This window comes from Phoenix dactylifera, chromosome 3 (genome assembly GCF_051530095.1).
Source record: "Phoenix dactylifera cultivar Ajwa chromosome 3, Ajwa_hap1_PhDact_Kaust_v1.1, whole genome shotgun sequence".
Classification (NCBI taxonomy): Eukaryota; Viridiplantae; Streptophyta; class Magnoliopsida; order Arecales; family Arecaceae; genus Phoenix; species Phoenix dactylifera.
The window spans coordinates 11370918-11388968 of record NC_143192.1 but is presented as its reverse complement, the minus strand read 5'-3'; the positions used below and the strand labels follow the sequence as shown (position 1 = coordinate 11388968).

General features: G+C 37.5%; 2 protein-coding genes across 13 annotated transcripts in view; one reads left to right on the top strand and one right to left on the bottom strand.

Moving 5' to 3' along the window:
• LOC103705194 (putative RNA helicase SDE3) overlaps positions 1 to 3061 on the bottom strand; it is an 11845-nt gene extending 8784 nt beyond the window's left edge. The window contains exon 1 of the mRNA XM_008788829.5: positions 1697 to 3061. Within this exon, the coding sequence (XP_008787051.2) occupies positions 1697 to 2908 (1212 nt within the window). The 5' untranslated portion in view covers positions 2909 to 3061. The remainder of the gene's footprint in view (positions 1 to 1696) is intronic.
• On the top strand, positions 3018 to 18051 carry LOC103723522 (vacuolar protein sorting-associated protein 52 A-like). 12 transcript variants are annotated; one of them, XM_039117961.2, is made up of 5 exons: positions 3645 to 4125; positions 13519 to 13620; positions 16230 to 16287; positions 16374 to 16598; positions 17107 to 18051. In XM_039117961.2, the coding sequence occupies exons 2-5, from the start codon at positions 13582 to 13584 to the stop codon at positions 17283 to 17285; spliced, it is 501 nt and encodes a 166-aa protein (XP_038973889.1). In that variant the 5' UTR covers positions 3645 to 4125; positions 13519 to 13581; the 3' UTR covers positions 17286 to 18051. The 12 variants fall into 12 exon arrangements, 5 of the variants coding, with proteins under 5 accessions (XP_038973889.1, XP_038973890.1, XP_088573911.1 ...); XM_039117962.3 differs by lacking the exon at positions 13519 to 13620 and having other exon boundaries at positions 3648 to 4125; XM_088717785.2 differs by lacking the exon at positions 13519 to 13620 and having other exon boundaries at positions 3651 to 4125; positions 16374 to 16722.

The following is an 18051-nucleotide window of genomic DNA, read 5'->3' as shown; positions in this document are numbered from 1 at the left end:
AGAAAGTAGGTCTAACCAGTTATCCAGTTTCTCTGCATCAACAACTTCATCATATGCAGGGATCTTCGTTCGAGCTCGACTTTGAAGGGTTGAAGCGGGGGATTATAAGCGCCTGTGGGTTGCTCATTCTCCATGCTAGAGGATAGATCCTCATCAATAAACGTGGGAGACAGCTTTGTTACAGAAGTTGCTGGTGCTTGTGTTGAAGGCATCACTAATCAAGATATGAGCTAGGTGAGTTAGGCTATCTTTACCTTCATGGCTATATTTTCCTTTATTTGTGTAAGATATCTTTTCATCTCAACATCCATCGAGGTGGAGCTAGTAGCCATGCTCATCTTTGTCTTTCGATATACTTCAAGTATCGATAGCTCTTCTCCTAATTGCTTGTTCCACTCATCATCTAGATCCTAAACTAAGGCCTCTACAAATGTAGAGGACTGAAGCTCTAATATAAACTTGATCCAATTGACGAGAATGAAGAATTTCCTCAACCCACTCAACTTGAATCTATCAAAAAAAAAACTTAGAAAAAATATTAAAAAATTAACAAAAGTATGATTTAGATCCCTTTTTTCTTTTATTGATGATTCAAAAATTGAGGTATATAGCTCCTACTTATAATAGTGAGGTCTGCCTTTGTACAATTCGGATTCAATTTCTCTCCAAGTTCGAATAGCACATGCTTTCCAAAAATAGACTTGACTAGTAAAAATAAATAAGAAAAAATAAAAAACTTACAGGAGGTAGACTCGGCTCCTATATCAATTTGCCTTTTGTTGCTCTATCTAATTCCTTTTGGATTGTGAGATACACTCGATTAAAGTCTTTTCCAAAAACAAAATTTTTGGTTTGATCGACCAGTTTCCGAGCCCAAATAATAAAATTTGGACGTGATCACTAGCTACGCAACCCCTTTAGAGGCAGCTCCCCAAAGAATAAATAAAACCAATCTAACAAAAATCCAACAACATAGATAAGATAATAATTTTCAGAACTAACTAGATTTTTAAACTTAAATTCGCTATATGCCAAAATCCCAAATAAACGACATGTTAAACATCAAGGGAGAATTACAATTTACTAAACATAACCACTTCACAAAATTTTTACAAGGTGCAACTAATTCTATAAAATCAGAATATCAAAGAGGGTTTGGAATAAAACTATGAAGACAATATTCGTCTAACTAGTCTAGGACCTTGCTCCAAGCTCCATTTTCAACCTCTATGCCTCACCTTCAATGCTGTGGGCTTTGAAAAATAGATAACAAAGAAGGGTGAGCTAGAAGCCAAGTAACCAACAACCATAGCCAAAAGGATCAAGTAAGTATATAACAAAATGAACTTTGAACAATTTTTGGATGCATGTTACAATATATCTTATTTAAAAAAGATAGGATTGACATAACACATATGCACATATAATTTCAAGAAGTTATATGTAAAGAATTTTCCAATTAGTCTTCCATATATTATTCCAAGGAGTAATTTATAAGGTACTACCAAAACTAAAGTTTCTTATGTAAATGCATTCACTAAGCAATTTACGATTCTCTGCATTGTTGGTTTTTATTAGATTGTTTTTATCTATTTTTTTGGCAGGTTATCAGCTTGGATGCTCGTGGAGCCCAGCTCCATGTATGTGCGGCGGAGAAACAAGAGTAGGAAAAAGGAGTGAAATCTAATCTTGTTACCTCTAGGTAAAAGTCCTCGGCATAGAGTAAAGTTGCAAAATAGTCAGCATAAGTTGATGGAGACAATGGCCTTCTGAGCACTGGCGGCACCATATCCTTCTCGATCTGCTCCTTCAGATGCTTCGGGATCTCATATCTGCTCCTCTGCTCAATTTTTAGTGGTTCTGATAATCCTTCGTCAGGTTCATCAAGCTTGAATGGGGAAGGAGGTGGAGAAGCCTTCGATAATGGAGAACGACCCGAGAAAACCTCCGATTGAACAACATTTACCATCTTTGATGAAGCCTTTAATAGCTGAGGAGACAGGGAAGAAGCCTGTGGCGAGGGAAGAGGAAATGGAGAAAAGATCGACGGTGGAGAAGTTTCACCAAGCATTTCCAGAAATCTTTTGTTGGGTTCTATCGAGATCAATGGCTTTTTCCCGGAAAAAGAAGTAGTTGTGGAGGATGATTTCATGCCATCTCCGGTACCAGCAGCAGAGCAAGAAGACGGAAAACGGGATGGAGAAGTCTTCAAAGGTGGAGCAGGAGGAGACGGGAAAGCCTGTGACAAGGGAAGAGAAGGAGCCTGAGAAACTATAAACGATGAACAACTTTCCTGAGGCTTTTCCGGTGATCTTGTGCTTGGTGCTGCCGAGATCGGCGGTCTCTTCTCGGGAAGAGAAGATAGTTTGCTATGGACCACAAAGCTAGAAGATGGAAATGGAGACGCAGCTTCGCGTGATGTATGAGCTTCAGCCACCGGTGAGAAACGCTGGCTCGCTGGCCTGGTACGATAATAATCTCCATCGTTTCTTTCCGGTGATCTTGTGCTTGTTGCTGCCGAGATCGGCGGTCTCTTCTCGGGAAGAGAAGATAGTTTGCTATGGACCACAAAGCTAGAAGATGGAAATGGAGACGCAGCTTCGCGTGATGTACGAGCTTCAGCCACCGGTGAGAAACGCTGGCTCGCTGGCCTGGTACGATAATAATCTCCATCGTTTCTTTCCGGTGATCTTGTGCTTGTTGCTGCCGAGATCGGCGGTCTCTTCTCGGGAAGAGAAGATAGTTTGCTATGGACCACAGAGCTAGAAGATGGAAATGGAGACGCAGCTTCGCGTGATGTATGAGCTTCAGCCACCGGTGAGAAACGCTGGTTCGCTGGCCTGGCACGATATTTATCTCCATCGTTTCTTTCATGCCTTTCTTCTTCGCGGCCGAAGACTATACCCATCTCCTACTCTGGGGAATTCTTCGATGACTGAGGAGAGTGACGAAGAGAGGAGAAGGGTCACCTGGGTTTAGGTTGGTGAGGGGAAAGGTAGCTTGAAGTGACTGGCTGCAGGGAACTGGGTCGCTTTTCTTCCAGGTGAAGGAATTTATTCACACTCCACTCCATGCTAGCGTTGCGACGGGAAAGAAAGGAGCCCTCCCTTTCGCGCGAATCACGGATCGCGATATTTTTTTTAATTTAAAAAAATACATACAGATGCCTTAAAAAATAATAAATTTTAAAATATTTTAGACGAATGTTTTTTTAACCCAAAAGGTACTTTAAAGCGACTACTCACCCATCATTTTGTAGGTTCATTAACCTCTAAAAATTTGTTTGGCTTGAAAGGCCACACCACCACTAATAATAGCCCAAATGTCCGAAAGCAGGTAGCATCCTCTTACACTCTTGGTGCCACACTGAATTCAGCTAATCACTATAGCCGAGTAGCCCTTAAGCATTATGAATTAGCCTTCAACACGCGCTGAGCATGGCCCAGATTAGCCTATGCTACTCTCAGCTCTATTTTCGGAACTGAGATGTCGAAGATCTGGCAGCCTCCAACAACTACCACCCTAAAGTCCGAGCTTTTGATGACGAAGCCAGCACCTCTCCTTCTGCCACCATATAGTACGCATCTATTGAAATTGACCTCGATCAAACTGAATGTAGGGACTTTCAAGTAAAAATACTGTTCGAGGTGCTATATAAGCAAAAAAAAAAAAAGTCCCATATGCCTCGAGCTGTTAAAAGTTCATATGATGGGTCTGCATGAATAATCTCTGCTACTTGTTCTCGGGCATGCTCCACAACGAATCTCGGTGAAGGATTGATCTCACCAAAAATCCAAATATTTCTAACTAGTAGATCTGTTGAGCAGTATAGGTCGTCCCAGTAACCTTGTGCCATGGACGGACGCACCGGCCCATTAACGAACCGCCTGCAGGAAGGACAAGGTGGCTCCTTATATTTGAGTTTCAAAGACCCGAGTAGACAGAGTTCGTAGTGCTTTGACATCCGTGCATGACGATCGATCTTTCTTTCGCGCAAAAGATGCAGCCAGAACCCGGAAATGGTTTCAAGGCTTCTATCTCCGTGAGGTATCGGAAGCTTTCCTTCCAAAAAAAAAGAAAACATTGTCATGAAAGGCAGATTTGGTGTGAAATATGGGAATCAAGGTATATATTGCTACATTTAGGATTTTAGCTCAGTTTGCAAATGCAATATACATATATCTGCACTTACAATTTCCTCCTCATGTTTGTAGATCTCGTCCATTATATAAGATCTTATCTATTTATTGAGAGCTGGGTGGAGGAATCTTATATTTAATCCCTTTCTTTTTCCCCTTGTTCTCTATGACTTTCTGTTGATTGCTCAAGTTTATTGTGAAATCGTCATACTTGATACAAGGGATTGAGCAAGAAAGTGCTGGATTTTGGATTTCGAATCAACCAAGCAAAGCCAACCAGCTTTGTCTGATTTGGTTGGCATCCCTCTCCACTTCAGAGAGGTTCTAGGGTTTTGAATCTAAAGAATATTAAATTCGTTATTTTCTTTTGGGAAAGACTGAGTTTTGGTGCACGGGTGTTTCTGTTTTTGATTCTGCTGATGATTTCTGGTACATATTGTTGAGGTTATTTTTTATTTTTTGTGTTGATGTGATTCTAATTCCTTCTCATATCGTAGACCACAACTTGCTTTAATATAGCATGTACAAACTTTGAGCTAGGTGGATATGTCTTGTGATGCATATTTGTTATACTTGGATCCTTTCTTTTTTCCTTGTCTTGGTGGCATTCAATTGATTTTCTCTAAGTTTAATTTTGCATTGCCATGAATGTGAATCTGACTTATAGATCTACAATTTGGGTAACATAACTATGATAAAGGATTTTTGCAGCATGCACCATCTTATATTCATCAGCTAAATGTATACAAGTTTCTTCTTGAAAGATCAAATGTATTTATTATTTATTTCTTTGGGTTTGATTACTGACTTTAATTTATAGACAAGAAGGTAGGCTACCATGGCTGAACAGAGAGATCCTTTCATCATGAAAGGTAATACAGTATGTGGCCTGTCAAAGCATGAAATATTGGAAATCACTGAAAACTTCAGTTTGTGTGTCCTCATTTTGGTATCATTTAATCCTACTTTAGACATCTGGATTAAAGTTTTTCATTTTATTTTAATCCCTTTTATACACACAAACATATATATATATATATATATATATATATATATATATATATATACATATATACATGCATACATACATATACATATATACATGCATACATACATATACATATATACATGCATACATACATATACATATATACATGCATACATACATATACATATATACATGCATACATACATATACATATATACATGCATATATACATGCATACATATATTTGGCAGCATGGCCTCTGAGAAGAACTTCTTACATCATTCTAGTTGTTCTGCCAATGAGATGTACTTTATCTAAAATTCCAACATGTCAGCATTCCTCTACACACTGCACATAAATGATGATAGCATGAGTCTCCGGTGCATGAATTAAACCACCGAACAGTAACTTATATGAGCAAGTTGTGAGCTATTTAGGAAAGGTGTTTGGGGAAATTTGACATCCAGTGGGCACTTTGATTTCTGCCTTAAAGAAAAATGCAGTTCTTCTCTTCATCTAGATTCTTTCCGAGTCTATGAGAACCTAGAGAGCTGGTTGCATGAGATTAAACCACATAACAGATAAGATAATCATCATTTGTAGATAGGATACATGCTTCTAGAAGATGAGAACTTTGATTTCAACAATATTAGATGTATGCAAGGGAATCTAGAACACTGCTATGGTGAGTTCTGTTTGCAGAATCTATCTTAAATATTCTTTGTGCACAACCTGAATACCAATTTAGACTTTTTGTAGATCTGAAATAATTTAACACAAAAGTTCCATGAGTAATAAAAAATACAACAGAGGCCTTTGCGCATGGTAATATCAAGCCTTATCAACAAGAAATGCTCTATGATCAGACCACCAACAAAATCAATCAACCTGCTGCAGTGTCATGTAGTAAGACAATGGTCAGAATACTTAGAAAATCCTTTCCGCACACAAGGGTGGAGGGGAGAGAATGGTGGCTGGCCTGCTAATGTCATGTTAATTTCAGTAACTGGATTTATTTCATGAACCTAATTACGTCTTTTCCTTCAATGGGACAAAAGTATAGAACAGGAAAAGAAATACATTAGATCAATGAAAAACGAGGCTTCTAGCAATCGTTAACTTCTTTCTCTATATTCCTATAGGCAGTTTTGGTTGGTATGAAAATTTTGTTGTTTCTAAGCAAAAGATACTTTCTACCAAGATTTGCTATCTCGATACCGGACCCTGTACCGATGCCACACTAGCATAATGTCAGTACGGTGTGGTATCGATTTTTTTGGCGTACCGAGTGTATACTGGGTACTGGTACTGAACCAATGCGGTACGCCCCATACTGTCCGGTTTGGATCGGTACGGCGTACCATGCTTTCTACTATTACACTTCTATATATTCATCCTTTTTTCTTTTTCACATAAATACCGAATTTAATTTATCACAGTATAACTAATATGGATTATGGATATAGGGTTACTATAACAGTGAAATGTAAAGAAATCGGAAAAAAGGATTTGATTTGGGATTGCTTACCGGGCATTTGGCTTCAGATGAGGATTCCAGCAGATATTTATGGATTTCAACTTAACTTCTCATGCTTTTTGTAAACATTTTATTTTTTCCATTAGTTTCACTTATTGGAAATTAAAACACATAGTCAGCTCAATCAGGAGATATAAGCTTTTGCTTTCATGCACCACTATGATGAAATCCATTTTTGCTACAACTTTTCTATACACGCTTAGCATTTCAGCTACCATTTGATGAAAAATAGTTCTTTATTGTCTTTAAAGTTTGAACAACAGATTGTGCATTTCTTTACCATTTACTTTTCTTCACTTTAATATAAAGGTGCCTTTTTTTTAAAAGAAAAATGTGTCTTCTCACTCTCCGCTATTGCTTGTGCATTTAATTTGTTGGCTTTTGTAACATATAAGCAATTTCAGGCTCGTGGTATTGTTATATAGTACAATTCAATTTTGTTGTAGTGTCATAGGCTCCTCATTTAGTTGCTCTATTAAACACTAACATCAAATTTTCTTTCAACATAAAAATTATGATATGCTCATATAAATAATGAAGCGGTTGACTAAAGATGCTCTCATTTGCTCTTATAAAATACAATATTACTTCATAAACAATTTAAAATGATTTGAGTCTTCTCAAATAGTGTATGCCAAGATTTCAGGTATTGACATTACTGACCATCCTGTAGGTAATATACCATTCCATAGAAAGAATAGTGTGTAGGACAACTATGGACAACTGTTCCTTTGTGAGTCGGGATGCCTTGCCCTTCGTGCTCAAAATTGGTCGAGATAGGTCGGTACCGATTTAAAATGATTTGAGTATTCTCAAATAGTGTATGCCAAGATTTCAAGTATTGACATTACTGACCATTCTGTAGGTAATATACCATTCCATAGAGAGAATAGTGTGTAGGACAACTATGGACAACTGTTCCTTTGTGAGTTGGGACGCCTTGCCCTTCGTGCTCAAAATTGGTCGGGATAGGTCGGTACTAAAGCTAGTCTAGCCAATACTAGGTAGGACTTGACTAGGTCCCCTTGTTTAGAAAGGAGAGCGACAATAGGGCTCTCCTCGTTCTCTTCTGCTTTCTTCATTCACCCATGCCTTAGTCAGAGAGAGAGAGAGAGAGAGAGAGAGAGAGAGAGAGAGAGAGGAGGGTAAAGAGGGTGGGAGAGAGAGAGAGGAGGGTAAAGAGGGTGGCTTAGCCCAATTTGGCCTGTCCTTACTATGATTTGACCTTGTTAGCATCAAAAACCTCATGCATCTTGTAAGGTCCTTCACTCCCTCTTCTTTTCCACCAAAAATAAGAAAAATGGGAAGGTCATGCCAATTTTTTTTGTTCAATATTAAGACCTAGTTGTAAACAGGACAAACAGATAGTTTCCTTGGGATTAAAAGTGAGTTATATGATATTTCACTCAGAATCATGATTCTGTTATACATTTTATGACTCATTAGTGATAAGAGATTTTACTTATATTTATTGGCGATTTAAACATTTTATCCAAACCATAGGTATTGATATTAGTACCGGCACAACACACCCCATCATTTGACTTCAAAAAATATGTTTAAGGACATTAAAGCATATCAATATTTAAAAATTTATTTAGAATAAAAGATTAAAAAAAAAAAGATCATCCCTGTATGATATTGGGTAGCTAGGCCATCCTAAGAGTCGGGATAGGAGCATCCTGATACTGTACTGACCCAGTACTAAACCTATATAGTGGTTTTTCTTGCATTAAGCCCTTGGTGTATGCTATTTATAAAAATGGATAGTGTGGGTGCAATTAACTATATAGTGGTTGTTACTGCGTTAGGCCCTTGGCGTATGCTATTTATAAAAAGGATAGTGTGAGTGCAATTAAAATACAATTTATGATGACAATTATGTTGTATCCAAAACATTCTTTGTTGCATTTGTTTCCTAATATTCATGTTCATATGGGTTTCGTATTTTTTACGTGTCAATGTTGGCATTCAATGCATGAGCTAACTCCTTGATTTTTCTTATTGTTTGCAATTGCTACCTGGAATTGTTATCCTGAACAGAAAATTTACAATACCCAAATAATTTAGCTTATTTATTAGGATTTTTCATTTACTGAAGTTACTTAATTATTTTGTATAAACAAGAACTATTTGAAGTTTTTTCACTTTCCACTTGTACATCATATTTCCGTGTGCTATGGTTACTGCCTAATGATTCTTGAAATTTGTTTTATGGTGATGATGTATCTTTGGAGGGAATACATGAGGAACTAGAAGAATGCAAGAATGATAATGGGAGGCATATGTTGATAGATTGGCAAGTACATGAGGTCTGAAAAATGTTCACAAATAATTGCATAAGAAAATAGATATGAAGATAGAGGTATGCTTTGATAAATTCTATATATGTAGTAAATGAAAGGGCAGTCTCACCATTTGTCAACAAAGCAAAAGAAAGAGATGGTAATGCATCCATGTGTCTAGTTACACTAGTTAAGTTGTAAAGAAAGTGCCAAACTAGTAGAAAATTTTTAGTCAAGTTCTGCAACTAGTAGCTTCTTCGAGGCCAAACTAATGGCCAAAAGTTAAAAGTGGTTTTCCATTGGAATTTCTATAAAGATTTGAGTTTTTTGAAGTAAATAACATTATTTTTATTTTTCAGCCTTAATAATGTGAAATAGTTCAAAAAAGATGAAGTATTAAGCATACTCATAAATCTTTTTAGCACAAAATTTTGTGTATTTCTATGATCAATGTGGCCTATAGCACTGAGGTTTTGTGTACTGATCATAGCAAGTGGTATAGGGCATACTATATTGACTTTGTATTGTATAGGTACGGCATAGGGGCACGTTATGCTCTCGGACTGACACAAGGTATGGGTGCTATATTGATTCCAACATGGCACCACATGTTAATTTGGGATAGATATACTATACCGATGAGATTCTAGTATAGGGCCAGTATCGAGAATTAAAATCTTGTATAGGCCAAGTTGTGCTCATAAGTAGGGTTTTGTTTTTGGATCAGGGTTGTATCCTTCGCATGCAAGAAAGAAGGATTCACCTGCCTTCGTGCGAATCCCTCGTCAGACCATCCACTAGTCGATTTGAGATTTGTGCAGGCAGATGAATGGCATAGTTTGGAGTGCTTTGAGATCTGTGCGGTATGATCCAGCAATGGATTTGTGCAAAGGAAGGTGAATCCTTCTTTCACATGAAATATACAACCACCTTCCTTTGTTTCTTAGGTTTTAGGATGTTACAACCTAAGTATAATTTTAGTTGCTATGCATGTTTGTAGTAATAACAGAGGATCTGATTTAAAGAATGAGCTAGTCTTATATGTTACTGACTGCTTGACACAAAAAGCTTAAGCTAGGAGGGAATAGGTCAACAATGTATATTAAGGTTAACACTTCATGTGTAGCACAAATCATGCATGTGGAGGGATAAACAGTCAAGACAACAACTAAAATGAGTTTGTATGGTAATACACAAATCAAGACAACAATTACAATGGGCCAAGATGACTAATTAAGAAACTCCCATGGAGGGGATTCTCTCATGCCCTCTAGCAACTACAACTTGGATACCATGTCAATAAACCACCAGACACCAAAAGATTAAGCTGGTAGCGAACGGATCAACAATAAATATTAGGCTTAGCAATACAAATGCCCACTTCTATAGCAAAAAGAACCCCTAAAGTTGTCATGGTGGTAAGGCTATAAAGAGCTTACCGAATATCTGCTTATCATAATTTTTTATTAGCAAGTCGCAATTAGTCCTAAACCTTTTTTTTTAGCAGATTAGCTCTCATCTTTGATGATGCTATGTATGGTCCAAGGTTCGTTGTCTTAATACTGAACCCCATATCGATACCATCCTATTATTAGTGTCAAAACACCTGGCATGGGAGCCAATTCGACGTACCGAGTGTTGGTATGTCCTCTGTACAATATACTGGTTTGATATCGGTATCGTACAATACGATCGGTATACACCGGTACGGACCGATATGACAAACCTTGACTATGAAATAATTTTTAGCTTAGATACATTGTTCTCTTGATATTAATTGGCCTTTTGGAGTGCTAGAAGCCTAGAACACTATTTTTTAAAGATTCACTGTCTCGGTATCGGACCTCATGCCGTGCCACGCTAGCATTGTGTCGGTACTACCGTATGGGATCTTTTCGGCATACCGGATATTGGTACGCCTCTCATACTGGATACCGGTACCGAACCGGTACGGTACGGTATGCCCTGTACCGCCTAGTTTGGGCTGGTATGGTGAACTATTCTTTTTTTTTATATATATGAGTCCATTTTTTTCATAGTTTCCACGTGTGCTTCATTTTACTAAGCATGTTTCAAAGTAATGACATGATCTTGAATTACTATTTTTGTGACACTTATTCTTACCTTCGTAGTTTCATTAGTCCGAGGATGATGAAACTGATTGTGATCTAGTTTTCTATATTACTTAATGGCTTGAAAGTCTGTGACTCTAGTTTGGATGGAATAAGCCTTTTCTATGATAAGGAAATGGTAAGGCAGCAATCATGGATTGATGTATTTATAATCATGTAAGTGCTACTCTAGGGATGTCACAGTACATGTATAATACAATACTATGGAAAAGGTTGGCATGAATCAGCATGGAAATATATACAACCTTGTAATAAGGTCTCCAACTGATATGCTAAGATATGCTGTGATATTCAGTCATTCTTGAACATAAAGAAATTTTAACTGATCTATATTAGTGTTCATGTTTAAATGAACAAGGATCACAAATCATCCTTAATCTTTTGGCTAACTGCTACTCAACATGTGCATTACATAGTTTAACTAATTCAACATAAAATCTAACCAACAATGTAAGTGCCCTTTTCAGGGGGTTTCCTGGCCAATGGCCAGCATGCCATGTATTGCCATGCTAATGCACAGCCAGGTCATGCTCTCCACTCTGCGTTGCCCCCCTGCCTCCCCCGAAAAAAAAAAAAATTACAAACTGAGAAAATCCTTTCGTAACATAAAAAAGCATTAAAGAATTTAATGGGTTCCATGCCAATCCGATTTTGGTGCTACTTTTGATCTGGTATTTATGGGTACTGTCCAGCACTTAAACCTTGAATCTAATGTAATGCAACTATATGTCTGGAGTTAGCAACACAGGTAAACTAAATTTATTTTAGGGGACATATAACTATGTTTTCATGTTAATAGCATATTGTTAGTCATTTACAAATAATGGAAATACTGTGGAGAGACATATAGTAATGTACATATTATGATTCTCATTGATTTCTAATCTATAGTCCAGTGTTGATTGATGCTTTTGTCATTACAATGTAAACTGTAAATCAGACCTTATATCCTGTAGAAAGAAATTAAAGAACAAATGAAAAATAACTTGGAAGAGTTTTGCTGTGTTAATTAGAAAGAAAAACATCCAGAACACTTAGGCACTGCTAAAACGGGAAACAGTTACTAGCTTTACCATACAAGGAAGGTACTTTTCCAGCACAGATTCACCATCTTCGGCTATGCACCAACAAAAAAAGGGTTTTTTGCATTTATCTCCTATCATTCTGCCAAAAGGAGTAAGCAAATCTAGGATAAACAATTGGTCTTGTTGTAAAATCCTTCTTCACATGAAGAGGGCTAAAAATGCACAGACAGATTATAAAAGCCAAATTTGGATGCCTACAGTCTCAATTGAGCTAGCCTCCCACTTGCTTATCCCTGACCTAGCTAGTCGAACTGCTACTAGACTTGCTGTGGCCTATTCTGCTTCTTATCCCAATAATACGTTCTCCACTTCGCCCTTCGACTAGGATGAAGTCGTAACAAGGTAGGCGTAGGGGAACCTATGGCTGGATTGAATCCTTCGCCATGGAAATACCCTCACCTACTTGCCCTCGCCTAAACTAAGGACCTGCAGGCAACCGATGCTTATGTTGAAAGTCTACTTGTCCATTTTCATTTTCCTTCTTGTTATCAATCTCCAATCAAGATGGAATCGCTAGTAATCACAGATGAGCATGCTGCAGTGAATATGAACCCAGGCCTTGTACACACTGCCCATCACACCTTGGGAATTGGTTTCGCCTGAAGCATCGGACCAATAATCACCGAGGATCCTTCAATGTTGCACAAAAGTCATTATGTTCAGCTAGCATTCAAAAGGCTACTCATAGTAGAAGTGGTAGAATTAAACACAGTATCTCTGCTGGAACAGCAATGTATATTTTCGATTTTCTATTCATTCATGCCATACACAAACATGGTCATAGACTGATATGATGGGCCAGCATGGACAGACCAGCAGTATGCAGAATTATGCCATGTTGATAGCCTAGTGGCATGGTACCAAACTACTAATATTAGATAAATGATGTACAGATGGGTGCTTAAGTTTTTGAAGTAAATAATATTCATGACTAAAGTTTCTTTTTGCAATTTTAATATACTTTGATCATTATTTGGAGTTCAATCATGCAGCATATTTGAGTCTACATTTCATCAATGCTGTAAGTTGATTTGGGAAAACATAACTGAAAAGATCAACTTATGCATGACAGCTTAACTAACTCTTCTGAGCAATATATCATGCTCCAGAAAAAACATAATGAGCTTTATATATTTGTTGTCTCTTTTACTTTCACTCACAATATTGAATTTTTGTGTCAGTTATGCTTGTATTCTTGAAGACACTTCGCTTTCGTATGTTTTGTAGGATTAAAGTGGCTAATAACTTCCTTACCTTAGTAAACTTCTATTATTTATTCTATTTTATGTTACAAATTACATGCTATTTATGTGCTTTTTTTTAAAAGAAATTTTGCCTTTCCTGACATGCAGGATTATGTCAAAGTGAGCAATAATTTAGTTTTATTGCATGATTAAATTCATGATTGTGACAGCATGTTATTACAAAATGGCTCTCTTCTTAGTGAATTTCAGGTAATTGCATATTCAGGACTTCTGATCTTTGCAGAGTTTCTTTTGAGCTAAACATGATGGTCCAAGTTTAATATGTGCTTTGGTGCATCTACATTACTCATGCACCTGCAGTTGGCTTCCTGTTTCTTCGCAGACTATCCAACAGACTAGATATCAACTTTTTTTTTTGTTCAATTAGGGTTATAGTTGATTGCACAGTGATTCATATCTTTGCAGTTTTCCTCAGCTGTTGTTGAATTATCATTTACTGCAGGCATCATAAAAAATTATGGGTCATATTTGTTTCTATGAGCAGTTGAGCTGGTGCACATGAGCAAACCTTGCGAATTTGTGGATATGCCATTTCTTCATCATGCAAAGAATCTTCCTAGAAATTGAATTATGATATATTTTTCTTTTTTAAAATTGAGGTTTATATATGGGACGTATAAATTTCTTGTCTGATGTTTGAAAGTTCTAAGGCTCGCCGTACTGGTCGGTATCGTACCATACTAGACATACTGTATCGTATTGGTACTAAATCAGTATGTAGTCTCATACCGTACCGACACTCAGTACACCTCCCCATCTCATACCGTACTGTATATCGACACTATAATAGAATAGTACCGGTACAAGGTCGGTACCGAGATGGTGAATCTTATTTGAAACTATTGTGAAAGTACTTTACATGTTGTTTTCCTATTAAAAATAGAATTCTCCTGCCATCTTAAGTGCTTCTGGTACTATCAAGAATCTCTTTAAGTTAGATAAGGTTCATGTTGAAAAAACACAAATAAGAGCACTAGTAAGAAGTTGGAAATGCATTATTGTTGTCATATGTTACTTGAATGATGGCATCCAACTTGAAGAAACTGTTGTTAGACGCTTAGATATTTATCAAATTGTTTAATTGTTGTTTTTAGAAATTGGTTGTAGTTGCCTTTTACTAACAGCTACTTAGCCACCCACTTATCAAATCCAGTTCTCACATATATGTCAATATCATGATCATTTTAGGAACAAAATTCTTTCTGAAATGCATTATTTTTTTTCCCCATCAATTGCTTTAATTAATTGACTGAGTTTCCAATATTTCTATGGAACCTAAGTATCCAATATCATATAGACACATGGATTTGAGACCCCGCTTGCCTTGGTCCATCCTGGCCATCCTAGAATTGATGAGATTGAGACTGGGATCAAGGATGGGTGCAGAACACTAAATATCTCGAGACTAGATCATCCCAATCTGTCCTGGTCAATCGTTATGTCCCAACACTTGAATGGCCTGGTGTCTCTGGACACCAATTTTTAATTTATTTTATGTTTTTATCATTCTCTTCTTTCTTGTTTTGAATTATTGTTTATATCTTTTACTTAAATTTATAACTGTTTTGTTCATGACATCATTGATAGGTGGTGGTTTATTTAAATTTATTGCTATTTTTTCAAGTTTTTTCAGTCCGCTGGTGCCAATACAGGCACGGGTAACCTAAGTATTGGCACATAAGACCTAATTTAGGATCTAGGTTATGACAAACAGTTACAAACATCTAAAAATTTATTAGAGCAAAAGCGGAACAAAAAAAATTAGAAAATAGGGCATCTCAAGATTTATTGGGATGCCATTCCATCCGGGTGTTGGGATGGGACCGTCCAGTTTGCATCTCAATCTGGACTTGGACCAGGATGGGTCCTCAGTCCACAATTTTGACCCTTGTATACCCTTGTATGGACATCTTATGCTAACATAAATACGCCTAAATAGGCGTGGATAAATCAAAGATAATTTGTTTCATGCCTCTTTGTTTCAACGGTAGCTCCAATAGTTTCACACTTCCCTTCAGAATCTGATCATTCCAAATCCTATATTTTGAATATGGATGGAAAACACCTTTTCAATCAGTGCTTTCATCATTTGATCCACCAGATAATTCAATAAAGCTATCTGGTCAACATTTGCAGTCAATTTTGTTATCTGAAATTCTTGTTTCTAGAATCATTTTTTGTTGGCATCTGCAAGGGCATCATAGAATGACTTATGAATTTAATTTATTGTAACCAGTATAGTTCTCTAATTCCTTTGTCACGATGAATCTATGCATTTGCGTACCAATTAAACATGAACAATGCCATAGTAGGACCCAACTTGAGAAATACCCATCATGAACTTCCACACCTCCATGATTAGGGGTTAATGTGTATTGGGAAGTCCTTAGTTGTTTCTTGCCTTATCATTTGTTCATAAAAAAGCATGAAAATTGCATGCATTGTTCCCATATTGCATATTAGAGACAACATGTGAAAAGTTGCATGATACTATGTGCAATGGCAATATGCAATTTTTTAGAAATAAGATAAAATTCCTAAGTGTAGTCTCAATGATAAAAAATATTTCAGAGCATAATATCTCGTTTCTGAACTGTTCCCAGATGATTTCTGCAAAGTTATTTTTGGTTCAATGTCAATGTGATAGTTTGACCAGATTCTTCCCTGGGACAGCTATATAAAACTACAGAAATAGATCGTAGTGACTTAAATGAGCTCATTGGCATCAATTTTTTGCAGCAGATCTTCATTAGTGGGCAATATAGATGTCAAAAATTTCATCTTTTTGAACTTTGCAGGACGACTTGCTTCAGGAGCATTTCAGTGATCTAGTCAAATTTGTGAAGGCTTATGCTTGTAAGTTCAGAGTAAAACATTATTTGTGAATACTTTCCAGTGGGGGATGATATCAGAAGTACTTAGATTCATATAATATGTATCAGCCGAAGACCAAAGTTCTAGTATGGAGAGGCTTGCTATCGCCCATGTTGAACCATTGGTTAAGGACTTCGCAAGCAGGTGGAAAGCTGCAGTAGAGCTCATGCTTAAGGATGTCATTACTTCCTTTAGCAATCTTTTGTGCATAAGGATGGAGATCCTAAAGGAGGAAGTGGCTCAGCTGCTGGAGCACCATAGCAGGCTTTCAGAATGTGTGAAGTTGATAAAAGGTGGTTCTGCTCTGAACAAGAATCTGGTTTCTATCACCTCTATATACGAAATCAGGAAATATTCCAGGACAGTTTAGGCTATGTTTCTGTAGCTATATAATTTAGCAAAAGGAGATAGAAGCAGGTGCGGAAATCTGTCAGTCCGGCATGCTCCACCCCTATTTCTTTTGCATTCAGTTACCTAGTTTCTCAATAAGTCAGATGTAGTTCTCATCATCGAAAAAAAAAAAGAATATGAGAAGATCTTGGTGATGCCATCTGCCATCTTTTCTTTGAAACCCTCTGCTTTATATCATTAATTAATCAAGGTATAATACACTCATTTTGCTGCTAAATAAGTTGCTGTAAATCAAAGCAGTTTAATATTTATACAACCCTTTTTCACATCCGTGTTCTATGCTCCCATTCCTTACACCCAGAAATTATTTACTCTGACAGCCATGAATTTGCATCACCAGAAACTGAACTTTATGCAAAAGTCAAGCATTTATGTAACTATGGCCAACAGGTGCACAAGCACTGGGTGAGACGGGCTGCAACGCCGGCAACACATCGCCAAAATCTAGAATTTCCCTCCCTCGAAGCAAGCGGCTGGATCGGCACTCCATATATAGGGGAAGGAACCAAATATTGCTGATAAGAGGCACTGCTGGCAGGCAGAGGAACATAAAGAGGGGCAATCTCTGAAGGAACTTGAGCTGATAGAACCGGCGGCAGCTGCGAATGTGCTATGCTTTGTGGTGGGAAAACACAAGCCTCAGAAAACATGTGTGACACAGCTTCTGGTGATTGCGCAAAGTCGGCCCATGGCGGTAGTGGAGGGGCGGTGGGTTGCGGGTGGCAGGTCGAGCGAGAGCAGCAGCGACAGGAGTGATTGGCTTGCTGAAGGGCATGGGTTTTCCTCTTTTTCTTCTTCAATCTAGACCAGATTTTGAGCTTCTTCAATGTTCTTATCATTTGGAAAACATGAAGTATTTTGTGGAGTTCTGGGTTGTTGGCTGGTTGAGAAATAAGATGAACAGGCCCCGCTTTAAAAAGAATGGATGCACACACTCTGGTGCTTTTTCGAATTTGCGGAACGTTACATGTGACCGTTGGCCTTTCGGCTCCGCACGTGGTCTCAGGCTGACGAGGATTTTGGTGGTTTCTGTCCTGTGTGATGACAGATTAATGGGTTGTGAAGATTATTGTGGTGCGATAGGAGTTTGATTGAATCACAACTCGCCGGCCACATATCATATTGGCCTGAAAAACTTTTTGGGGCATGGCTTGTGCCCTGTAGTTAATTTTATGGAACTTGTTTCATGGTTAGCATGCTTTTGCTTTTAATATTCCAACCCCTCCATCTTTTGATATATCTGGAATTATTTGTCACATAGGTGATGCTTGTGCCTGAAATAAGAGTCTATCTATGAATGGTGACATTGTGACTGGTTTTGTTGTTTACAAGCAA

Excerpts from the sequence above, each read along its gene's own strand:
- LOC103723522 (XM_039117961.2), top strand. The coding sequence starts at position 13,582 with ATGTTATTACAAAATGGCTCTCTTCTTAGTGAATTTCAG. Across the intron at positions 16,288-16,373 it reads ATTTGTGAAGGCTTATGCTT|CCGAAGACCAAAGTTCTAGT; the intron begins GTAAGTTCAGAG and ends AATATGTATCAG. Across the intron at positions 16,599-17,106 it reads ATGTGTGAAGTTGATAAAAG|GTGCACAAGCACTGGGTGAG; the intron begins GTGGTTCTGCTC and ends TATGGCCAACAG.